At 44.3% G+C, this 26,382-nt stretch overlaps 1 protein-coding gene across 1 annotated transcript in view; it reads left to right on the forward strand.

The window, feature by feature from the left end:
- Positions 1-809: 809 nt before the first annotated feature.
- Positions 810-26,382, forward strand: part of GALNT14 (polypeptide N-acetylgalactosaminyltransferase 14) — a 306,437-nt gene continuing 280,864 nt past the window's right edge. Inside the window, exon 1 of the mRNA XM_070932429.1 lies at positions 810-981. Coding sequence (XP_070788530.1) covers positions 853-981 — 129 coding nt within the window. The 5' untranslated portion in view covers positions 810-852. The remainder of the gene's footprint in view (positions 982-26,382) is intronic.

Raw genomic sequence — 26,382 nt, forward strand, 5'->3', positions numbered from 1 at the left:
AAGCCGGCTTCTCGAACTCTCTCAGCCCTCTAAGCTCGCCGCCAATTCCCCGCCGGAGCCTCCCCCGGGCTCAGGCGATCTCAATCCTCGCGGGGAGCTGGCAACAACGGCGCGGCGGCGACAGCTGCGGCAGCGAAGCTGAGGGCAGGAAGGCGGCTTGCGAGACAGCCCTTCCCGGCGGGCGAGCTTGACCTGGGTAAGGGATAAACAGGCAAAGCGAAGCGCGCCACCCCGCCTGCCTGTCAATTCGGCCCGGGAGTGCGCGGTCGGCGGGGAAGCCTGGCTACTATTCCCAGGGCAGGAGGAAGTGCGGCGGACCGATCCGCGGGCGGGATTTCATCCGAAATCGGTGCCAGCAGAGGCGGGGGGGGGTGGGGGTAGAGGCTCTCTCGCTTTACGCCGGTGGCTTGAGCCACGGAGGGATCCCTTCCTTTGGCGCCCGGGGAACCCGGCAGCAGGCAGAACCGCCGGGGGACTGCTCTTCTCCGATCCGCGGCTTGGAAGACCCATCCGCTCCGTTTCCCCACCCCCTGGCGCCTCCCCCTCCGGCTCCCTCCTCCCCTGCCCGCCAACCCCACGCGGGGAGGACGGCCCGGGACTGCCAGCGCCGCTCCCGCTCCTCTTCGTCCTCTCCTGGGCTGCTTCGGAAAGGGGGTGGGGGTGGTTACTTCGCCTTGCCCCTCGCGGGGCTCGCCTGAACTCATCTCGCCGGCAGCGCTCTTGGCCGCTTCAGAGGGGCGGGAAGCGTGCCAGTCAGCTCCAACCCCGCCCCGCCTCACCGCTTTTCGAAAGCCAGAAGACTTTTTTTTTTCTCCCCCTCCGCCGCTTTCCTCGCTCTTCTCCAAACTAAAGATGAGGCGGCTGAGTCGAAGGCTGGCGTTGTCTGTCCTGGGGATCTTGTGGATCGCCGCTCTCCTTCTCTTTCTCGGGGCCAGGAGGAAGTTGGAAGCGGCGGGACCCGAAGGGCGGCAGACGCCAAAGGTACGTGAAGGGCCCGCCCCGCCTCGCCTCCTCGGTGGGATCTTGGCGGGGAATAAAGGGGGCCAAACGGGACTGGGTGATACCGGCGCGAGGACAACGGGGCTTTAACGCTGGCCGGGAACGCGCGACAGACTTCGGATCCGAGCGGCCAAGTTGGTTCGGGTACAACAAATCAGCATCTCCGAACCCACGTGGTGACCAGACACCTGCTCGTCTTTTGCTCGGGCGGAGCTTGGTTCCCCCCCCCCACTTGGCGGCTGCGGTCGCTCGGCGGAGGGAGCCTCCTCGCTCGGATTCCCGTTAAAAAGAAAGCGGGTTTCCCCGCCAAGTTTCGTTTCTTTTTCTTTTTCTTTTTCAACCCGCAGGGAAAGTGGGAGAAAGGAGAGCGCGCTAGCCGTTTGAAAAAGGGTCCTGTGTGGCTTGGTCGGGGTGCCTTTGAAAGGGCTTTATTTACGGGGTGTGCTTTGCCTAGGTGAATCGAACCATAATTCACGCAGTCAACACAAGTTTCTGGTTCCACTAGTAAATCATTTGGACGGGATGGTGGCTGAGTTTATGCAGCGCCCCAGGCTAAAGCGGTCTTGGCTCAGAGAGGTCTCCGGTGGGGGAAAGTGATACTGGTTTGTCTGTTGCATGTATGTGTGTGTATTATAGTGTGGTATTATAAATCTACACACACATGAGCACAAACACTGTGTGTGTGAGTGCAATGTTACACTTAATAAAAACATAAAACACTCTGCCTGACAGCATGTTCTTGCATGTAGAGGATTTTCTGATTCCTCCACACCCCTCCCCCACTTAGCTGTCAATAGTTTGGCCCGAAGCCAATGAAGGAATGCTCTATAGGTGCCCTATAACACCCGATCCTAAATGATGCTTCTGGCACCTTTAAAGGGAGGTTGTGGAATAGTTGGAAGGAATTATATGTTTTGGTCCCTTAAGTATAGTACTTGCTTGAAATAGATAGGGATGGAGATTGCATTTTTTCCCCCTTCCCTTCAGTTTTAGGGTATTTTCACAAGGAAATGCTAAAGGCTTTTAAATCTGAAATGAGTTCACTTCTTAACTGTGCTACAGCTGGAAAGAAAATGAGAGACAGTTTTAAACCAAATGTGCGTTTAACTTAGAGGGATTCTATATTCAAGTTGCAGAAATGGGAACCGTGGAAAACAAATTTCAGTGTCATTTGTGAAAATGGCCTTAGTGCCTTTAAAATGTTCTTGTTTAATAGGATATTCAGCTTTTGTGAATGGTTACAAGAGTCTTTAAACTAGAATGGTTTAGTGTTGTTCTTGGGGACAAAGTGCACTTCCTAGGTCTATAATTTGAAGATTAAATCCTGCAAAACATATGTATTTGGTTGTGCTGTAGAATGTTTTATACACACATATATATATATATATATATATATATATATATATATATATATATATATATATATATATATGCACGCGCACACACACACACAAAAACACATACATACACTCTCCATAGTGTATCTTAAGTAAAAGTTTAACTTCTGATTTACTTTTCAAATAGCAATATTCACCCAAAAACTACAATATTCTTATGGCTTTACCGCATGGCAGGACTTACATTATTTTAAGAATGTTTTGCAGTATAATCCTGTGCATGCTTACTTGAAGGTAGATTCCACTTTGTATAGTCCCTATTCATGCTTTTTTTGAAACTAAGCCACACTAAACAGGAATAAGATTTCACTGTTCCATCACACTTGTTACAAATTCTTTAAAGAATTGTATTTCAGTGGGTCTCTTCCAGGTCTTTTGCTACCTTGATGTAAACCTGTTTAATGAAATTAAATAGATACTGCTCCAAATTGGATTAGGCAGACTTTGTACTAAAGACATTCCTAAATTTTGAGGTATTTGGCATAATTTGGTATATTTCTAGTGAAGTAACACAGAAACCCATTCCATATTTCTGTAAATAGCAGTGTTCACCACGATTGTTCCAACTTGTTATCTGTAGGTAAAGAATTATTTTTCCAGCAACTGAGTAAATAGATAGTTCTTGATTTATGGCCACAACTGAACCAGAATTTTCATTGTTAAGTAAGGTGGTTGTTAAGTGACTCGTGCCCAATTTTATGATCCTGTTTGCCATGGTTGTTAAGCGATTTACTGCAGTTGCTAAGTGAACAATGCAGTTGTTAAGCAAATTTCCCATTGAGTTTGCATGTCACAAGTCAGCTGGGAAGGTTGCAAATGGCGATCACATGACCCCGAGATATGGCAACCTTTGTAAATACATGCCAGTTGCCAAGCTCCCAAATTTTGATCACATGATGTGGGATGGCTGCAACAATCAACTAGTCTCCCTTTATTTCTTTGTTGGTAAATATTAATTTAACACAAAGATTGCTGCAACAGTTGCAAGTGCAAAGAATGTTGTAAATCATTTTTTCCAGTGCTGTCGTAGTTTTAAATGGTTGCAAATTGAGGACTACTGTATACCCAAACTGAAACTGAAACTTAATAAACCATGTAGATTAGCTCAGTCACCTCTCTGTACATTGTGTAATATGTTTTTGCTTGAGACTGAATGTACATTTTGTAAAATTATTTGTTTTAATCATGATTTGTGGAATAAGCCACATTGGCCAAGATGTCAGAATAGCTTATTTGCTGCTAAATTGTAAACAAATCACATTATGCCTCGGAGCAATGCATGAACCCATTTGTTATTGTTGATCGGGACTGGCAGAATGTGTAAGCAAATAGCATTATGGTTGGAAGATTGGCTGAAAAGAATGGCTTTATTTAGAATATAATCTACAATTATTCAGGGCACATTCATATATGAAGGCAGATGCTGTATAATAAAAATGCATTTATCATCTGAACTGAAATTGTTACTTTATCAGTTCAAAAGACTGTATCATTTTTCCTTTGGGTGTATGTTGTCTGCTAGAGGTTACATTAGTTCTACAGACTGGTTTGGTTCCAAGCTTAATGATTGTTCAGATATAATGATTTTGGTGAACGCCGCAACCTTCTATTAACTCAGAGTCCAATTTATTTTTAATAGGTGATATGCAAACTGACTAACCGTGTTTCTGTGCAGGTCTAAAAATGCAATAATTAAACTAGTGGGCAGTGTCTCAATCAAGCTTTCCACTCATGTCACTGGCTGGGAATGTCCTGGGCAAGAAAAAGAAGCAGTTTTTTTCTTTCTTTCTTTTTTTTAACCGCAGCCTTTCCAGCTGTAGATGTGCTGGACTGAAGAATAAGTAAGCTTTTTTCCTAAAAAAATAATCATATTTTAATGCAGTATAACCTTACTGAAATTTGCCTTTTTAAATAAATAAGGCAGAAAGAAGTTGATTTTAAAACCTTGAAATGTGAAAGAAACACAGTCCACCCTCCCCCACCCCAATCTAGGCCTACAGAGCTCTAAATCCTGGTCATGAATTTCAGTTATGGTTGTAAAGATATGGAGGACAGGTTTAGCAAGGCCTGACAAGACTTTGGACTAACTATCAGCCTGAAAAAAACACAAGTCATGGGTCAGGACGTGGATTCACCTCCCTGTATTACAATCTCTGCACAAGAACTGGAGGTCGTCCATGACTTTGTGTACCTTGGCTCAACTATCTCTGACACTCTCTCTTTAGATACAGAGCTGAATAAATGTATTGGTAAAGCGGCCACCACATTTTCCAGACTTACAAAGAGAATATGGTTTAATAAGAAGCTGGCGGAACATATAAAGATCCAGGTCTATAAAGCCTGCGTCCTGAGCACACTCTTGTACTGCAGTGAGTCTTGGACCCTCTATGCATGGCAGGAGAGAAAGTTGAACACCTTTCATATACGCTGTCTCCGATGAATTCTTGGCATCACCTGGCAGGACAAAGTTCCAAATAGCGCAGTCTTGGAACATGCTGGAATTTCTAGCTATTGAAACAGTGACATCTATGCTGGCTGGGGCATGTTGTGAGAATGGCTGATGGTTGGATTCCGAAAGATCTCCTGTATGGAGAATTAGTGCAGGGAAAGCGCCTCAGAGGGAGACCACAGCTGCGATATAAAGATATCTGCAAGAGGGAATGGACATTAACAACTGGGAAACCTTGACCTCCGATCATTCAACTTGGAGGTTAAAGACGCAGCATGGCCTTTTCCAATTCGAATAGACACTTGTTAGGCAGGCTGAGGCAAAGAGGCAGTCCTGAAACCAGCGAAAACTGGGGGCTGGGCAGGGGAGGGAATGTTTCTGCCTTCAATGTGGAAGGGATTGCCACTCTTGAATTGGCCTTTTTAGTCACACTAGATGCTGTTTTAGGACCTCTTTCCAGAGCACAATACCATAGTCTCTTGAGACTGAAGGATACCAATGAATGAATGTAAAGATAAAGTTGACATCTTTTTTTCTTTTCTGACAGTCTGCTCATCTCTAAGATGTATAAACGAGATGCTGTGCCTACTGACTTAGACTGATACTGTTGAATGAGAATTTTGTTTTTAAAAAATACCTGAACAGAGGTCACAAACATCTCCATTAGTAGGACAGAAAGAACCTGGATTTCACAAACTTTTGACTGTGGAACGATCAGAAATTTTCCCTATCGTTGGCGATAAGCACCATTCACTTCCACCATCGTGGCTGAGAATGATTGGAATTGCAGTACAGTACATCTAGAGCCGTGTTTCCCAACCTTTAAGATGTGTGGACCTCAACTCCCAGAATTTCCCAGCCAGCAGGGGAAAATAGGTAGGGAATTCTGGGAGTTCAAGCCCACACATTTTAAAATTGCCAAGGCTGTGAAACACTGATCTAGAGCAGGGGTGTCAAACTTGATTTTATTGAAGGGCCACATCAGGGTTGTGTTTGACCTCGGGGGGTGGGGGAGGGCTGAGTGGGCGTGGCTGGGGTGGGCATGACTGGGGTGGGTGTGGACAGCTCGACATCCCGCATTCTGCTTGCAGCCCTCCCGGGCTCCATTTTTGGCTGTGATGGCCTCCTGCAGCTCTCTGCCAGTGAAAACCCTTCCAAGCTCCATTTTTGCTGGCAGAGGGCTGCAGGAAGCTGTCACAGCTGAAAACAGAGCTCAAAAGGGCTGCATGCAGCCCTCCCGAGCTCCATTTTTGCTGGCAGAGGCACCACGGGCTAGTGCTTTGCTGTTTCCAGGGCAGCTTTATGGGCCAGATCTAAGTACCCTGAGAGGCGGATCTGGCCTGAGGGCCTTGAGTTTGACACCCCTGATCTAGAATGTTCTTTTTAGAGTGTTGTAACATGGCCATGCTTTGCTTCTGATCCCCTAAAGAGCTTTCTACCATAAGATCCCTTTCTTCTCTTCTCCAGTTACCATTTTCCAAGCTGTTTAAATTCAACTTTAAAAAAAAATCATGATAGCCACAACTGTGAAAAATAAAACCCTTCAGATTTATAATTTGAGAGCTGCTTCCTTCTCTTCCTTCTCCTCTTTCGTGGAGTACATTGAGCAGCAGACGTTTACAAGAATGCATGATGTGATGCTTTCCCCCACGGGAACAGAATCAGCACTTCAGTCTGGAGACTAAGAGCAACTTAGCAGGCAATCACCCCATCAGCTGTGGGGTTGAGTTAGGCAATATCAGCTTGTCTATGGTCAGAAAAGTGCAAACCTTGACAGAGGAAAGAACTTGCTGATAAAGCTTCAAAGTGTTTCTCAGTGTAAAGGCTTTTTTTAAGCAACTGCTTGAAAGAGGCTTGATATTTGCCTTTTGTAAAACAACATGCTTGGGAAAGAAGGGCTGTGCTTCTGCACTGGAGCCTACAATGCAGTGCTCCCACCTAAGCACATTTTTGAGTTTCTCCCATGTATATACAATGATTTGCCCATCTCTTTTGGCAGGAAACAAAGGCACAGATCATTGGAAATTTTATCATGAAAACTAAATATGGTGATAATGGAGGGTTTAAGAAACCTTATACAAAAACAAAGTAATGTAATCTCTGCAAGTCACATAAAGTTGGATGGCGTTTCAGGACTCCTCAGTTTGATTTGTATCCATTTTTCCCTTTTATTCAAGTATTGGTTACTACATCCATTTATGACTTTGATTCCTCCCATCCAAAAATGTCCATTCATTTTTGCGTCCGTTTTTAAATATTTGCATTTTTTTCCTATGCTTTACAATATTAATTTTTGTTCAGTGAGTTCTTAATGAATACACTTTTTTATGTATAGCCACACACGTGAGCATTCTACAGTTTGCCTGAAAATTTGGGAAGTACACATATTGTGAATTTTTAAAAATGGCCAAGAAAAGTTTTTTGAATCTATTCCAAGGGAAACCTTGACATTCCCACCTCTCAAAAAGGTTAGCATTCTGACAGTCACTTTTCAACAACATGGAGGTAGCCACAGGTAGCCTCTAGCCTGCTTTGAAGCTGACCATTTTGTATGGCTCTTTTAATGGATGCGTGCATGAGTTATTTATGTAATTCAAAATTGTGATTCTTGAAACTTCTCCTTTCAGGAAGTATTACATTTAAATTATTTCAAATTATATTAGATGCACATAGATTTATTCACTTATTTATAGCCTGCGTTTATTTTTTATAAATAACTCAAGTTGGTGATCATACCTAATATTACCTTCCTCCTCCTATTTTCCCCACAACAGAACAACTGTCAGGGTTCCAAGTAACACTCCCAACAGAATCAAAACTCTGAGGCAAGAATCTTCCTCAAAGCAATTTTATGAGAGATGTCATATTGGCACATCTGGGGAAAATCCAAATCTGAGGTTCCTGTGTTTTCCCCACCCAAAACCAAAGTCAAAGATCCATCCTCTTCCATTCCCATCTGCATCACATGGCCGAATCAGGTCACCGTCTCAAGTTCAGTCAACTTCCAGTCGCTCCTCCCCATGTGCTGGTGAGACGTCCTTGAGTCCCAAGGGAAAAAATGTTGTTTATGATTACACTCCCCACAACAATATCCCCTCCCCCTCCAATCTCCCCTCCCCCCTCCCATTCCCACAGTCTGTTCAACCGTTGCTGTGGCAGCCCTGAAGGCTCTCATCAAAGATGGCTCTAGGGCTGACAGCAACTCTGTGGAGTGGGTTGGATGCAGAGAAAGAAGTCCAAGATGGATCTATGGAAAGAGCAATTCAGTAGAGTTTATAGCATTCAACTTCCATATCATTCTCCACTTGAATAGAGAAAGCTGCCTTAGACTAGATCATCCTTATCCAATTTAATATCCTCCAGATATGTTTTACTTCAAATCCCATGATGCTATGCTAGCTGCAGAATCATGGGAGATGAAGTTAAATAAGTCTAGAGGACACCAACGTTGTCTATACTGACCGGCAGCAACTTTCTAGGTTTTAAGACATTAATATTTAGTATCCAAATCCACCTGCTGTCTCATCCTTTTATTTAGAAATGCAAAACACATGAAGAGAACTAAACTATTTCTCTCCAGCTTTGCAGCTGTGCGTGTTTGGTGGAGATGACGGGAATGTCGCCAAATGAAAAGAATGTAGGACTCTCATACCTGCTCATTATTTGAGTAGCAAATGAAATTTTAGGTACCACAGCTTTTTATACATCACAGTAAGGAATGTCTTTTTATGTGGCTGTTGTAATTCAACAAATTTCATTCAGTATTTTACCATTTTACCCAGTGGTGGGATTCAGCCAATTCGCACCTATTCGGGAGAACTGGTTGTTAACTTTCTAAGCAGTTTGGAGAACTGGTTGTTGCAAGAAATCTTATTTTGCTTTTTTCCACTTTACAGGGCTAATCTTGTAAGGAAGGCAGGAAGGAAACATTCTGGTGTTGTTTCTAACCTAATCTTTATTGCCCTGCTTACAGAAACTGCCTTTCTGGTTAACCGTTATTACATTGTAACAGCTATGGTGAAACGCCCATCGACGTGACTGACGTTGAATTGGCCATGCCCACATGGTCATATGACCACCGAGCCATGCCTACCCAGGTGGTCATTAGGGCAGAGAACTGGTTGTTAAATTATTTGAATCCCACCATTGATTTTACCAGAAGCATAATGTAACACTTCCCATTGAAAAGAAACCTTGCATTGCACTGGGGCCAAAAGCCCATTGAAATAAAATAGTATTCAGATCCTTCCTAAATAAGAAAGAAGTCACTGTACTGTCTAGGGAACCAGAGTTTAAAGATGGAGAGGGCCATATATCTGGCTCAGAGTCTTTGTACTTGTCCTTATATGGAGATGGGATTCTCAGTAGGGACTATCTGTGATTGTCTATCTGCCAGATTGGACTGGCAGAATCAAATGTGGTAGGATAGCCCCTGATATATCCTGGTCCCCCGCAACACAGAGCATTCTAAGTAATTCCAGATTTTTGAATTACCAGGAATCAGTGCAGCAACCACAGGGTAGGGATGATTCTATAATAATATAACTTCAGAATTGTCTTTGAAGGCAGCTCAAGGTAGAAAATATTGCAATCATATGGTGATCTGGATGAAAATCACTTTGACCTCTTTTGCCCTCTAGATATGTATATAGGCAGAAGGGACTACCATAATAAATGGTTGAGAACAGAACCTGTGAAAGAATTTTGAATAGTATCTGGATGGCAGGGAGAAGTGAAAAGGGAATCTTTTCAAAAGTGGAAGAAAAAAAATTGCATCCCCTTTATGTACCTTTGTGTCATGCTGTATGCATTTGTTTGATCATTTTTTGGGGAAAAAAACCTTGATTGATTTCCAGGGGGAAAGCTAAAAAGCCACCAAAATAACTTTTTCTTGCAAAACCTCCTAAAACAGTTGGAGTAAGTCCAAATTGCTTGCTGATGGGAAGTGAAATGTCCCCAAGCTCTGAAGATACACAATATGTGAAAAAATAGTATAGTAGAATAATATAGAATAACAGGGTTGGAAGGGACCTTGGAGGTCTTCTAGTCAACCCACTGCTTGTGCAGGAGACCCTATACCATTCTGGACAAAAAGTTGTCCAACCTCTTCTTGTAAGCCTCTGGTGAGGGAGTACCCACAACTCCTGGAGGCAAGCCATTCCACCAATTAATTTTCTCACTGTCAGGAAATGTCTCTTTAATTCTAGGTTGGGGCTCCCTTTCATAATTTTACACCCATTACTTTTTGTCCTGCCCTCAGGTGCTTTGGAAAAAAGGTTGACTCCCTCTTCTCTGTGACAGCCTCTCAAGTGTTGGAAGAATGCTATAATCCATCCTCAATCTTTTTCTTTATTAGACTAGACATCCCTAATTGCTGCAACTGTTCATATACCTTAGCCTGCAGATCCCTTATCATCTTTGTTGCTCTCTTCTACACTCTTTCTAGGGTCTCAGCATCATTTTTGTATTGTGACCAGAACTGGCCAGAGTATGTGGTCTTACCAGTGCAGTATAAAGCGGTACTATTACTTCATGTGATCTTGATACTATCCCTCTGTTGATGGCAGCCTAGGACCACATTGGCTTTTTTGGCAGCTGCAGCACACTGTTGGCTCATATTTAAGTGGCTGTCCACTAGGACTACTAGATCCAATTCACAGTTACTGAGCCAGGTACCACCTACTGTATTGTATACTTGTGCATGTGGCTTTTCCTGCTTCTATCCTCTCATCTAAATCATGTATGAAACTGTTGATGAGTATTGGGTCTAAGACAGAACCTTGAGGTACTCCACTGCATGCTTTCCTCCGTTTAGATGTAGTTCCATGAGAATTACACATTACTATAGTTGGTCATCCATCTGATGCTGATCAGTGGTAGGTTTCTACCGGTTCACCCCAGTTTGGGTGAACCGGTAATGGCGGCGGTGGGAGGCTCTGCCCACCTGCCCAGGCATCATCATGGATGCTCTGTGCATGCGCAGAGGCTTCTGCACATGCGCAGAAGTGCTGTGCACGCTCACAGTTCCGAACCGGTAGCGAAGGTAAGTGGAACCCACTACTGGTGCTGATGGCAGTAATCTTCATGTAATTTCAAATATGCCTAGTCAAGCCAGATACAATTTGTTGGTCCCTGTAGGGTAGTTGGAAATTCTTCTATCTCTTGAGAATATAGAAGTTTTATTTGATGTATACTTATCCATAAGCGCAGTATAAGTAAAGTGATGTAAAATATAACAATAGAACAATATCAGCAGAATACCAACATAATAATCAATGTAAAAAACACCTTTTAATAGCATCCAAGAATGCCTATGCAAAGAAATACTCTTCCATCTTCATAAAGGTCTCGGGGGAGGAGAAGCATATTAAGAGCTTTTTTTTTAAGCTCAGGAGAAAAATGAACTGGGGTTTGGACTAGAAGACCTCCAAGGTCCCTTCCAACTCTTCTTATTCTGTTGTTCTGTTGTTCTGTTGTTCTGAACTCCAATTGAAGTTTAGAGGAGAGTCCATGTCAAAAAGTAGGAGCTAGACATAATTGCTGTGTATAATGATATGTTCTTCCTAAACAAATAAACTATAGTTTGGCATAGTCTTATTCACACAGCAGGCTGTCAGTTCCTCGTTCCATACAACATGTTGGAACAACAGAAACAACCTTGGGAGTCCTTGGTGCTTCCTTGTCCACTGGTGATGTTATCTAGTTGAGTAATGAAACATTCACAAGAAAACAACCAAGCTTGAAGTACATCAAGGACTTGACAGTTTAACCCCAAGTTGCAAATATGGATTCTTTTTAACTCAAACACCATTTATAAATCTTTTGCAGAATCACCATACTAGCCTTGGAAGCTTCAGCAGGATTTAAGCATTGGTATGCAATCTCTGAACATTAATAAGCTGCTTCTTGCTCTCACAGTACAGAGAAAGATAAACACAGAGAAAGCAGAACAAGTTCATGCCATTAATAAACACAACTTTAGAATCAGCTTTGCTGCCTTCTTTGTAATGGTCATAATTTTGGATATGTGATTTTAATCCAGCACAGCAGCTGAGCCGATTTTTATATTAAAAAAACTATTTCAGTATGAAACAACCCTTGCTTCCCTTCGCTTCTCCCAAAGGTACCAAATGAACAGAAAAGTCTGGCCATCATGAAGATTTACTGATGAAACTACATCATGCTGATCAATGACCTCCCAGTAGGAGGGAGTGGAGAGAGAACAGAGCCCAAGGAAGCAGAGATCTTAGGCTCAATCTCTCTTCCTCTTCCAGCATCAACTGACATTAATCTCAAACAAAAGAGAACCACCATAACAATTTCCTCCCACTTCCAATCCCTGACCTTGGCCAAAAGGATGCCATGGTTGATAGTATCATCAATAGCACTAGGCTATTGAAAGATCAAGGCGGAACAGGATGGATTTACTACCCCCATCCTGAATTCGCGAGAGATCATCCACAAGCGTGATCAATGCCATTTCAGTACTGTTATAACACAACAGAATATATCTATGAAAGTATATACAGTATTAGAAATATTGTCTAGTTGGTTGGTTGTTGAGGAAAAAACTCAATTTACCTGATTTAAGACTGTAGACTTTTTATAAATTATTATTCAGATCAGTGAATACCGGTTTTCCTAACATGACTTTCGATTTCCTCTAAGCAGTGGATAATAGTTATAGGAAAACCCTATTTTTGTTTAATCTTAGCCTTAATTCTTAGTGGTTTTCCTATTTGTTAGCATCTCTGTTTCTGATTTTTATATTAGATATCTAGTCTAATCACTTTGTGATCCTTATACTAGAATTCTGTTTTAATAATGGAAAAACAATTTTCATAGCTCTCTGTGTGAAAGACTATGTTGATTTAGGAGACCTTGGAGTAAGAACATAAGCAAGAGCTGTAGATCTGGATGGCATTGATCATTCATCATCATTGATGAAGATCTTCATAATTGATAAAGTCATGTTAAAGCTAAATGTGCTGTATCTGAAGATGACTGAATGTCCTGGCACATGTTGAGCAAACATGTACACACTGGAGTTGTTGCAGTGATAGCTCTAGATTTGTGCAACTCACGTTTAATCTGTGCTTCTGCAGTCTGCCTTACTTCGTAAAGTTGACAGCCCTGATGAACGAGGCCATGCCAGGTAGAGCAATTTTGAGCCAGCGTTTCCTGGGTAGTCATGTCTATATCAAGTGACTTCAGGGAGACTTTTAATATGTCTTTGTAATGTTTCTTCTGCCATCCATGCAAATGTTTTCCCCAAAAGGGAGCTGTTTGGATGTGCACTCGTACTGTATATAAATGATGTGGCCTGCCCACTGGATCTGTGCTTTCATTAGCAGTGTGTGGATTGATGATAGACTTGCTCTAGAAAGAATTTCAGTATCTGGTACTTTATCTAGCTATCTGATACCTAATATTCTGTGAAGACAAGTCATATAGAAATAGTTAAGCTGTCTTGCATGCCTTGGATACACAGTTCACAAGAAGCACTCGACATCATGTCCATGCACCAGCAGAACATGGATACCCGACTGGAAGGGGGGGGGGTTGAGCCACATGGGTGATGGTGGTGGAATAGGCTTCCGAGTAGGCGTTTATGTGCACGGGTGCCTTATGGGGTCGCGTGGGGTTAGCTTACTACTCTGAGAACACTCTAGAAAAGTGACGGCATCCCAGTACGTCCGAAGGAAATGAGGAAGTACGAGACCTTCCAGCTGAATGTAATCTGGAAGGAACTATATAAGGACTCGCTTGCAAGGGCGTGACAGCTGCGTCTTTGTTTTGCTAGCTTTGCATTCCGGTTTCTGTAAGCGCTGATTGCCACGATTAAATGAAGATACACCAGCTTGGCTTTAAGCGTGTTCTTTGAGCGTGGACACGGTCCTAGGGGAGCCGAGAGGAAGACGCAGCTCTCCCTTTTCACAAGCCGTTTTGGAGCCGCCCCCCCGTGAAGGAAGGAACGGGATGGCAGAGGGCGTAGCGGCCGACGTGCTGCCGGAGGATACAGCGGAGACCGTGGGCGAAGCGGAGGAGGAGGTTGACGCCGGGATGGATGGGGCGGCCAGCCCGCCGGTGGTGCGGCCGAAACAGCATGAGCCCGGGGTCGACGGCGCCCCTAGTGAACGAAAGGAACGCGAACGCAACGCCCGGGAGACGCCCGGCCCAGAGACAGGTGGGATGCGTCTTCAAACCCCGCCCTATGCCGGTTCCCAGTTCCAGGATTGGAGGGAACGGCGATGGCTGGAAGACGAGGAAGGGGACTGGAGCCACTCCACTGGCCTGGGGCCTTCCACCCTAGAGATCCTACGCGACCGTTTTGGCGAGGCGAGCTTTCGCGACGCGCCCTCCTGGCAGCCATGGGCGCCCAGCATGGAGGGAGCCACCTCCTGGTCGGGAGGTGGTACGGCGGGTGGGAGTTCTGACAGCAAATTCCGCCTTGCCAGCCCGAAGCTGAAGTTGGAGGGGCGTGAACAACGCTGGGTGAGTGGAGAGCGGAGACAGGCTGTACATTCATACGGTGGGGGCGAGGGCAGCCACGCAACTTCCGGTGCCGCTACACAGCCCGGGAGAGAGAGGAGAGTAGATCCCGTGAGAGACGCCCCTCGACAGCTACCCGGCACAGGAGATAGGCCACCACAACAGCGTTACAGAGACCCGCTACCGGCATGGGGCCACGGTCCCTGGGCACCCCCCCTCCAGCAACATCCCTGGGGATTACCGCCTGTGCAGGCTGCATTTGATGGAACTGCAGGAAAGGTGGCACTGTTCCTGAGTCAGGTAATAAGCCATATGGACCTTTATGGCAGATTATATCCTTCGCAGTGGTCCATGGTCGTGGCGGTCACAGCAGTGCTCACGGGGGAGGCAGCTGAATGGGTTGCCGATTTGCATAGTGAACACGCCCGCGAGTTAACAGATCTGGGCCTGTTCCTTGAAGCATTACGCAATAGGTTCGAGGATGAAACTCGGACCCAGGTCATCGAAGGTGAATTGGTCAACCTACGACAGCGTGGTCGCCCTGCCAAGGATTATGTCAAGGAGTTCCGTAATCTGGCAGGAAAACTCCATTCGTGGCCAGAGCGATTACTTATCCACCAATTCCAGGCAGGGCTAGATAGAGAAATAAAACAGGCCTGTGTATACCGGGGTCTAGGCCCACGATTGTCCGAATGGTACAAGGCAGCGGTGAGCCTAGACGTTGGTTTACGAGAATTCAGGCCTCAGAACACACCACCGTTCCAGTCCCGTCGTGGTCCAAGTGGCAGGTCCAGTGACCGCGGGGCGTTTAGAGGAACCCCGGCATTCGGGCCGACCGCTACCGAGGCGAACAGACGCCCGTTCAGGTGCTTTCGATGCAACCAAGAGGGTCATAGAGCTGCGGACTGCCCCGTCGCAGCCCCGCGACTGTCAACTTCCCGGCCATCCGTTCCGACTACCACGCCACGTGACCGACCCCTACGAACACCAGAACGCTCTAGGGCAGCCACGCAGACGCCCTCGTTAGAACCGACAACCCGGTCCAGTAATACCATGCCAGGGACGGCTCATGTCCCCGACGCATCCGAAGAAAGCGACAACGGAGATGAGTTGCAGGATCCTATGGTAAGTGACCCTGTACACCCCTTCCTGATACCAGTGACCCTTAGACATCCTGTCACTAAGAAGGAGTGTGAACAAAAAGCCTTAATTGATACAGGCTGTACTCGATGCCTTATGCGGCAGTCGGTAGCTGAGGGCTTGGGCCTTCGGATCCTGACTCTTCGTACCCCCATTAAATTCGAGCAGATGGATGGGTCCATCCTGGGAGGCACACCTACTGCCAGTGTTACAGAACCCGTATTCCTGCAAATAGGAGCCCATCAGGAAATGATCCGGTTCATTGTAGTAACCCAGATGATCGAACCCATCATTCTTGGGCTCGCGTGGTTGGACAGGTGGGAACCACACATATGGTGGGAGGGGGGTTATCGTAGGCTCAGACTGCCATGTACAAAAGAGAGGGTGGCTCTCCAGCAAGAAACAACAAGACAAGGTACATACCCCCAAGCATATAATGACCTCGCCCGAGTATTTAGCGAGGAAGAATGTGACATCCTGCCCCCCCATCGGGATACGGATTGTGGTATCGAAATACTTCCCGGAGCCCGGTTGCCAAAACCCCGTATGTACTCGATGACACCACAGGAACTGAAGGAATTGCGAACGTATATAGATAAAAACCTGGCCCGGGGATTTATTCGTCCCAGTCGTTCGCATTTAGCGGCACCCGTCCTCTTTCGAGGTAAGAAGGATGGTGGCTTACGTTTATGTGTTGACTACCGGGGATTGAATGCTGTCTGCGTAGAACCGTTGTACCCCCTGCCGCTGATAACTGATTTGTTGGCTACCCTGGCGTCAGGGAAAATCTTCACGAAATTGGACCTCCGCGAAGCCTATTATCGGGTACGGATACGTCAGGGAGACGAGTGGAAAACCACATTTAACACTCCCCTCGGCAGCTACCAGTTCCTGGTGATGCCTTTCGGTCTACAAGGGGCACCAGCGGTGTTTATGCAGCTTATAAACGGTATTTTACATGAACACCTATATCGGGGCGTCTTAGTCTATCTGGACGACATTTTGATCTACTCTGATACAATGGAAGAACACGTCCAGCTGGTTAGACAGGTCCTGACCAAGTTGCTGGACGCACATCTTTTTGTAAAACTCTCAAAATGTGAGTTCCACCGGGAGGAGATCGATTATCTAGGTTTTCGAATTAGTCGTACTGGTATCCAGATGGACCCGAAGAAAGTAGCTGCGGTCTTAGAGTGGAAAGCTCCGCAAACCCGTAAACAACTGCAAAGTTTTTTAGGTTTTGCAAACTTTTATCGACATTTCATTCCGTCCTTTGCAACAACAGCATTACCATTAACGGAGCTATTGCGAACAAAAGGTGTGGTGGCCCCTGGGAAAAAGCCTAGGCCGGGATACAAACTACAATGGTCATCTGAATGCCAACAAGCCTTTGAAAATCTTAAACGGGCTTTTGCCACTGAACCCGTATTAATACACCCTAACACGTCACAACCGTTCGTAATACAAGCGGATGCTAGTGACGTGGCAGTAGGAGCTATTCTAATGCAGAAAGATGCGAACGGTATGTTAAGGCCTTGTGCATACACCTCCCGAAAATTTACAACCGCAGAAAGGAACTGGGCAGTGTGGGAGAAAGAGGCCTATGCCGTAAAATGGGCATTACAGACATGGCGGCACCTACTGGAGGGTAATCCCATACCGTTCGAGGTCTGGACAGATCACAAGAATCTACAGGCCCTCCAAACACCTCGGAAACTGTCCCCAAAACAGGTGAGATGGGCACAATATTTTCAGCGGTTCCGTTTTGCCCTCGTGTATAAGCCAGCTAGAGGAATGTTTTTAGCGGATGCGTTGTCACGGATGCCGCAATATCACAGTAAACGAGATGAGGGTTTACAAGCAGTAATCTCACCCCTAAAAGCGTATGTATTGACAGCCCCGCAGACCGAGGATTGGCTCACGCTTTTACGGAAAGCCATTCGGACGGACGCATGGGCACAAAACAATGCAGCATCCCTAACCCACCATGATGGCCTAGCGTGGTGGGGAGATAAACTCTATATTCCAGCAACATTGAGACAACGAGTGTTACTCCAGTGCCATGATAGGAAAACCGCCGGACACTTCGGGTTCCTTAATACCCTACATCTGACGCGCAGACAATTCTGGTGGCCTAAAATGAGGAAAGACATTGACCAATACGTCCGGGGATGCCACACATGCGCGGTATCCAAGCCACAACCAGGGAAGCCACTGGGCTTATTACAAACCGTAGCCGAACCAAACAGACCATGGGAGGAAATAGCCATGGATTTCATTGTAGACCTTCCCAGTAGCAGAGGTTATACCGTTATTTGGACAGTAGTCGATCTTTTCTCAAAGCAAGCCCACTTTATTCCATGTAAAGGCTTACCCTCTGCCCGACGCCTGGTACGTTTATTCCTACAACATATTTACCGTTTGCATGGGGTGCCTAAGAGGATAATATCAGACAGAGGGGTACAATTCACCGCCCGTTTCTGGAGAGGGTTTCTCCGTGATATAGGGTCAACCCAGGGCCTTAGTTCAGCCTATCACCCTAGTACGAACGGTGTTGCTGAACGCACGAATGCCATGATAGAACGATACTTACGCTCCTACGTTACCTACCAACAAAACGATTGGGTTGATTACCTTCTATTTGCTGAAACGGCATACAATAACGCAGTACATCGGAGTACCGGATTTACTCCGTTCCGGGTAGTCATGGGGAGGGACTTCCCTGCTATCCCGGAGTTAGACCTTTCCCTCCAAAAACCTATGACTCCCAACGACTGGGCTACTAACGTGAATGCTGTGTGGCCTCACGTAAAAACCGCTTTGACACGGGCAGCCGATGAATACAAGCTCCAGGCAGACAAAAGGAGGGCTACATGTCCATCTTTTCAGATCGGAGACCTGGTTTATTTGTCAACAAAATACTTAAAGCTACGATTACCAAGTAAAAAACTAGGACCCAAATATATAGGCCCATTTCCTATCATTAGAGTAATTAACCCCGTAACATTCATGTTAAAACTACCCCCCTTATTGGGAAAGACCCATCCGGTTTTCCACTCTAGCTTGTTAAAACCGGCCACTACACCCACTACAACACCAAAACCACCTCCTGGCCCGGTAGCCGGTGCCCACTATGAAATACAAGACATCATCGATTCCAAACTACGTAGAGGCCAGTTATACTATTTAGTCCGCTGGACAGGGTATCCTGATAGTGAAGCATCCTGGGTACCTGTAAAAGACATAAACGCCCCCAGATTACTGAGAAAGTTCCACAAAGCAAACCCCCAGAAACCACATCCCTTACCTGACCATTAATATCATCTCTTTTTGTCTCCTCCTCTTAGACGGACGCCTGGTAGGGGGAGCCGCCTGTCGAGCGTCAAGAAGCACTCGACATCATGTCCATGCACCAGCAGAACATGGATACCCGACTGGAAGGGGGGGGGGGTTGAGCCACATGGGTGATGGTGGTGGAATAGGCTTCCGAGTAGGCGTTTATGTGCACGGGTGCCTTATGGGGTCGCGTGGGGTTAGCTTACTACTCTGAGAACACTCTAGAAAAGTGACGGCATCCCAGTACGTCCGAAGGAAATGAGGAAGTACGAGACCTTCCAGCTGAATGTAATCTGGAAGGAACTATATAAGGACTCGCTTGCAAGGGCGTGACAGCTGCGTCTTTGTTTTGCTAGCTTTGCATTCCGGTTTCTGTAAGCGCTGATTGCCACGATTAAATGAAGATACACCAGCTTGGCTTTAAGCGTGTTCTTTGAGCGTGGACACGGTCCTAGGGGAGCCGAGAACGGGCCTAAAGAAGGATAGTGAGTACCCATGGCTCTATAGACTTTCAATTTGATTGCTGCACTAGTTCCTCTATGTTCCCACATATTGGAACATAATCTACCCAAAGCAGAACTTGCCTTTGCTATTCTGCAATTGACCTCTGTATCAATGGGTCAGTACTTGGAAGAGGGTGGTGCCAAGGTAATTGAACTGGCCCACTGCCAATAGTTTATACCTTTTGATTGTGATTTGGGGTTCTGCGAATGGTTCATGCGGAGCAGGCTGGTGCATCTCTATCTTTTTAATATTGATGATAAGTTCAAAGTTGTCACAATTTGTAGAGAATTTGTCCATACTAACATGCATCTCTGACTCTGAGTCAGCTTCAAGTCACAGTTAGCAAAGAGGAAGTCTCTCAGATCAGTTTCCTTCACTTTGGTAATAGTTTCAAGTCTCCTCAAGTTGAATAGCTTCCCATCCACTGTGCAGCTGAGGTGATTCCATCACCATTGTCCTGAAAGGCATCAATCAGCAGGTCAGTAAACAACATGCTGATCAGAGTGAGTGCAAGCACAAGGGCCTGGTTAATACCATTGGTGACTGGAGTACCTTAGAGGATTCTCTACCACACAGCACTCTGGCCTTCATGCCATCATGGAAGTGGTGAACCATCTGAATGAATTTGGCAGAGCAGCCAAACTTTGATGTGATTCACTACAGGTCTTGTTGATTGACAGTATCAAATGCTTTTGTGAGATCAACAAAGGTTGTATAGGGTTCACAGTTCTGCTCCTGACACTTCTCTTGAAGTTATTGTGTGTCAAAAATCATGTCAATGCTTAAAATCCATCAGCTACCCTCATCTGGTTCAGCTGGCTTTTTGAAGCTGTTGGCCGAGGTCTGGCCACTGTCACAAGCAAATTGCTATGGGGAGCCACAGATGAAAGCTGGGTGCCAGGTGGGGACCAAAAGTGGGCAAATTGCCCAGAAAGGACATGACATGTTTCTCCTCCCTGACACTCAGGTCTAGATTGTAACAGATCTGTAAAAGATCTCATCATGGACCTGACCTACCCAACACAACCAGTTTAGTCTATTTTGTAGTTACCTAATGAATAAGTGAATGTTGCCCCATTTTACAAACTTTCTTGCCACAATTGTTAAATGAATCATTGCAGGTGTGAAATTAGAAACACCGTTGTTAAGTGAATCTGGTTTCCCCATTGACTTTGCGCGTCAGAAGGTCACAAAAAGGTACTCAAATGATCCCGGGACACTGCAATGGTCATAAACATGAGTCAGTTGCCAAGTGTCTGAATTTTGATCACGTGACCATGGGATGCTGCAAAGTAATTTTTGTCAGTGTCGTTGTAACTTTGAACAGTTGTAACTCAATGACTACCCGTATGCAGTTTCACTGTCTCAGTGTCATTCACCTATTTCACTGCACCTGTTTGCTTTCCCGTTTATCCGGCCTCTCAGCCTTTAACTCTGGCTTATTGATTGAAAAGGTTTGTTATCATAGGTTTGTTTGGTGTTGCTCTGCAAAGTCTCTCCCAGGAGCATTAGATGTCTTGCTGAAAGTTTTTATAAGCAATAATCGCCCACAGGTTTGTTGGAGAAAGGGGTGTCTTTATGTGTATCCCACTTGGGGATTGCAGTCAAATCCTCTTGGGCACAGAACAGGTGAGGCGGTTAGCTGGCAAGCGTTTATCCTGAAATCAAATTAATCTTTTCTGCTGGGATAGTTTATGAGGAATAAGAACTAGTGGTTTTTATGAGCAAGATCAGATGAGCTGTTCACAGCATTCTGTTTTGCATTTCATCTGCTGGATTCAAAGTAAACATTACAGATTTCCCAACATTTCTCATCTTCTCCCCATTTCCACTCTTTGATGGGCACAAAGAAACTGGAGGCTCCCCGGGGCTAAGGGAGGTTAGCATTTTTCTAAATGCCTGCATGTCTCCTGGACACCATGAACTAAAATTTCTTGACACTTCCAACAAGCAATCAGGGACTTGCGAGCCTAAGAGCTTGTTCTGCAATGTGCACATAATGGGGAAAAAAAACATTCCCCTGCCCCCACATCATGTTTGTGTCTATTTTTTTAATTTACTTTTTAAAGTGCAATTTGCATGCCCAGGGAAATGGGAGCAGAACTAATGAAAAGACATATGCCTACAAAGTTGCAGCGTCAACAGTTACAGGATGCACAGATGATACCATGTACTGTGACATCTCGTTAGGGTCAGTTTTTGCAAAAGAATCTGTGAACCTAACATTATGTCAGTTGTCCTAACTGCTGGATGAATGACACACTTAAAGACAGTATATTCAAGGGGAGCATTACTGTTGTCTTGATTAAAAAAAGAGGGGGAACAAACCCTGCAAAATTATAACTTAATTATGTTGAGGAAATGGCAATATGCTGGATTAATTAGTAGTAAATTCCCAGATTAATTTGTAAGGAAGGCTTGTGGTTGGCTCTGCAGCACAATTTAGCTGACAAATCCCATTCTCCAAGCCTAGGCTGAGACCGTAACCGGTGGCTGTGCATATACAGAAAAGAGAAAATCAGCAGGAGGCAGAGGCCATGTACAGAACTAACCCATGAGAGAGACGGTGTTTTTTTAACATATGACTTTAGATTAGACTTCATATAGGACTGGAGGAATTCTGGGAGTTGAAGTCCACACATCTTAAAGCTGCGGAGTTTGAGAAACATTGCTTTAAATCAGGGCTGTCAAACTCCCGGTCCACGGCCGGATGCATCACACGCTGGCCACACCCACGTCATGCACCCAACTAATTAATAAATCCTTATTTGCAAGCTATAGTTACTGGGCTTATATATAATACAGTTTTTTATCTTTGTAAGCTGCCTGGAGTCACCATTAGTGAATTGGGTGGCCATATATATGTTCTTAATAAATAAAATAAATCAAATGATTACAATTCAGCCTTTTATTCCTAGGTAGCTTCCTGGGCAGAGTGATCTTGTGGAAACCAGTGAAAACATCCTACTGGTCAGTGCTAGAACTAGGTGTCAGCCTTCACTGATATCATCTCCATGCCCTTCATATTACAGCATTTTTCTTTTCAGATTTGTAAGAGTTGGGGAAATGTCCTTACCTTCCCATATTATTTGCTCTGGTTATATTAGGTTGTAGAGTCTAAGATCCAAATGTCTTTCAGCCATTGATTCTGTAGAAAGTTTTTATTTTATTTTTTATTTGTTTATTAAATTTGTTTGTCACCCATCTCACCACGAAGTGATGAACATTGTACTTTTAAGCTAGTTGGGTGGTGCAACGTGTTTCCCTGTTTTGCTCCAAAATCAGGACTATGTATATGAAAACAGATCTAATCCTTAATTTTCTTTTTTTTTAAAAAAGGAGTGTGTGTGGTAAGGGGATAGAGTGAAATCTATATTATATTTTAGACTTCTGAAAAGCTTTGAACACTTCCTCATTACTTTCCAGTTAATTTTCTGGCATCAAAACCTGATTGACGGCAGATACCCGCTTAAAATAAGTGAAAATGTTGTTTTTTAAATGTAAAAGACATGTCTTTCCATTCCTGTTGGATAGAAGCACAGATAACTACATATTTAGTTTTGTCTTAAGCTACTACATTAGAGCAGATACAGACACTGATCTCATTACAGTAAGAAAATTGAAGAGAAAATTAGGTTGCAGAGAGATGTTTAATATGGGAATAGACATTTTCTTTGATTAGACCAGCAAATTCTAGTTGCAATCTGATCTGTCCTGCTTTTAACAGCCTCTCTTGGGCTCCTAGACCCACACTGATTGCTCTCATAGCTGTGCCAGGTCACACTAGACAACCTTCACAGGGATCTCTCTTGACATTCTCAGCTTTAGAACTGACAAGCTGAAAGGCTCAGTCAGAACAGCTGGTCTTTTAAAGTTGTGCACAAATGCTGCATCTCTTCTGAGATTCCATCTGAGATGTTTGAAACTGACCAGCAGGATCCCCAACCATAAAGCTGGAATGTTGCAAGTCTCCTATCATAGATTATTTGTCCTATGGTCAATTTATTCAACGTCCATCCTCTGACTTCTGAATCTGCCAGAGAATTAGAGGAAAAAAAATCCCTTTCGTTCCATACCGAAGCACTTTGCCAACTTGCCTAGCATGCTTTGTTTTCAATGGTTTCTTTTGCTGCAAGGCAAAATCGTTTGATGTTCCCAGCACTGTACTAGCCAGAGACAGGTTTCAGCTAGGAGGTTTCAAAAGGCCTGCATTTCCTGGGAAATTGGGGAGTTGTTTGTTATGTCTGGATGGTGCTAGGCTAGAAAAGGTATTAAACATCCTGTATTATCTCTTTTGTGTAACACGTTCCTGCACTAAAATATGAAGAACCTCTTTCTCCTTTATCGTATTAAGGTTGTTAGGATAATTGCTATTCTGGTACATTGCAAAATGTAAATGTATGTTAATCAACTTTAGCTAAGTAAGGCTAAGTTTGCTTCTAATGTAAAGGAAGACATGCTGAGCCCTTTAGTACTGTGATGGCAAACCTATGGCACGCGTGCCACAGATGGCCCGCAGAGCCATATCTGTGGGCACGCGAATGTTGCCCTAGTTCAGCTCCAGCGTGCATATGCTCACTGGGCAGCTGATTTTTGGGCCTTCTGGGCCCACCAGAAGTCGGGAAACCGGCCATTTCTGGCCTGCGGAGGGCCTTCCCAGTGGGGAAGGCCATTTTTGCCCTCCCCAGGCTCCAAAAAAGCCTCTGGAGCCTGGGGAAGGCGAAAAACAGGCCTATCAAGCCCACTGTGCCATCGTGTGCCAAAACTGTGCGGAGCATGGGGGGGATAACACATGCATGCATGGGGGTTGGGGCACATTGAATTCTGGGTGGGGCCACTTGTGTGTGCATCCCTCCCACGCTCCCCCTGCCTTTGGCACGCAACGGCAAAAAGGTTAGCCATCACTGCTTTAGTACATGGTACCTGCCCTGGGACTGATCTAGCACAACTTCCTCTATGTAAATGAGATTTCTTTTTGGATTGGTTAGCAGCTCTTTAGAACCTCTGGCTGTGACTCTTGTTCTCTGTAGCTTTTGGAGAGATTTTCCAACCGACTAGAAAACAATATATCTTGTAAGATGTTTTCCTTTAGTCTGTCCATCTATCCATCCAACCCATTGCATTAGTGCTGTGAGACTCTGCCTTCTATTCTATATAACATTACAGCTCTAATATCTGCCTCTAATTTCCCAGCGTATATGAACATCATGTATACATCATTATTCTTTTATCATTTATTCACAATTCATTTTTACTTTGATCTGAACCCAATTCTTCCATTTCAAGTTTTGTACCTCACATTTTTGTGCAAGGATTTCTGCCTCTTGACAAACTGGATAGCATTATCTTTGCATCAGATACTACTATTGGAGCAAAAGTTTCCATACTTTAATCTGAGCTTGCTTGATAATTTACATTATTTATTTCAATTTCTCTAGTTTTTATAGCAGCCAGTCTTGCAAAGACATTGAATAAATTAAGCAAAAGGTATGGGTTCTGAACATTAATTTTTCAGGAAATTAATTAATTGAGCTGCCTATTCCAATATCAACATGGCTAATGTGTGTTCTGTGCTCATTAAAGTCAGTTGCTGCAATGTTTCTAATTTTGTGAAGATGCTTCTTTCTTTCCCAATTGAAACATTTCCCCAGAATGCCTGCAGGAATACTAGTTCTATCAAAGGCTAAGAATATTAATGCGGTACATGAGCATTTCCAAGATCAAACCCTTCTATTTGAAGGATACTTTCAATACTGATTGCCTTCTTGTGTACGGCTACACAGTGGTTTAAGTCAGGATACAAAGTGTGGCTTGAGGACATCTGTGGCCTTCAGAACCTCCCAAATGTGTCAGGCAAGGGCATTGGTGCTTTTTTTCCTGCATGCTCAGAATTTGAGTTTTTAAAGGATAAAATGCGGGGGGGGGAGTTTTAAGTAAGTTATGTTACTTATAAGTAAGGGATAAGTTGTCAGAGAAATTGTGATTTTTACCCAAGTCAAAATAGTACTTTATGAAGTTGACTTGTTTTCATTACTCATAGTTAGTAATGAACTATGTTCATAGTTTTCATTGTTACTACTACTTTATATACTGACTTTTTTTGTTGGTGAATATGCATAATGACTAACAAAATTGTTTAAAAAATATATAGCTTAACATTAAAATCAGTGCTAAACCATTGAACAACTAAAAAAAACTTGATAAAAGAGGCACATTATTATAGATTGTCGATTTTCTAATTGCTAAAGGGGAACTAAAAGCAAACCCTGGACCTTTTCCAGACAAGATTCAAACTTGGTTAATGAGATAGGAGTGTTTGTGCTTGTGGGTGACCTCTGGTGAGCTTGAGATGGGGGTAGTTCATCCATCCTGGTCTTCTTTGATCTCTCTTGGTCTTTTATAGGAACATAGGAGCAGAATGCAAGACAAATAATAATGGATGGAAATTAATCAGAAGTTGTGGGTGCTTCATCAGTGCGGTTTCTTAAATAAAAACTGCACAATCACTTGTCTGAAATGATATAGGGTCTCCTTGAGCAGGGGGCTGGACTAGAAGACCTCCAAGATCCCTTCCAGCTCTATTCAGATTGATTGATTGATTTTCAGTTTCAAAATCCTTAGGAATATTGAAACGTCAGCCTTCTTGTCCATGTTTTCTACAATGTAATCTGTATTGTAGAAGTTCAGTAATGAGTTTGTTTTTGAGTTAGTGAACATTTCTTAGTTACTCATTTCACTGTATTCTGTATTAGTAAACCGCTCCAAACTCGATTGCAGAAAATACGACTTCAGCAACAGAGTGGTCAACGCCTGGAATGCTCTACCCGACTCCATTGTTACAGCCTCAAGCCCTCACAGCTTCAATCTCAAACTGTCTACCGTGGACCTCACCCCATTCCTAAGAGGTCCATAAAGGGAACGTGCATAAGTGCACCAGCATGCCTACCATCCCTGTCCTACTGTCCCCATTTATCTGTACTTACTTCCTTTGCTTATGTTTATGTTTATACCTATACCTGCTATCTTGTACATGTTTGACAAATAAATAAATAAATAAATAAATAA

Source organism: Pituophis catenifer, unplaced genomic scaffold (genome assembly GCF_029215685.1).
Source record: "Pituophis catenifer annectens isolate HBS135680 unplaced genomic scaffold, rPitCat1.0.hap2 SCAF_1, whole genome shotgun sequence".
NCBI lineage: Eukaryota > Metazoa > Chordata > Lepidosauria > Squamata > Colubridae > Pituophis > Pituophis catenifer.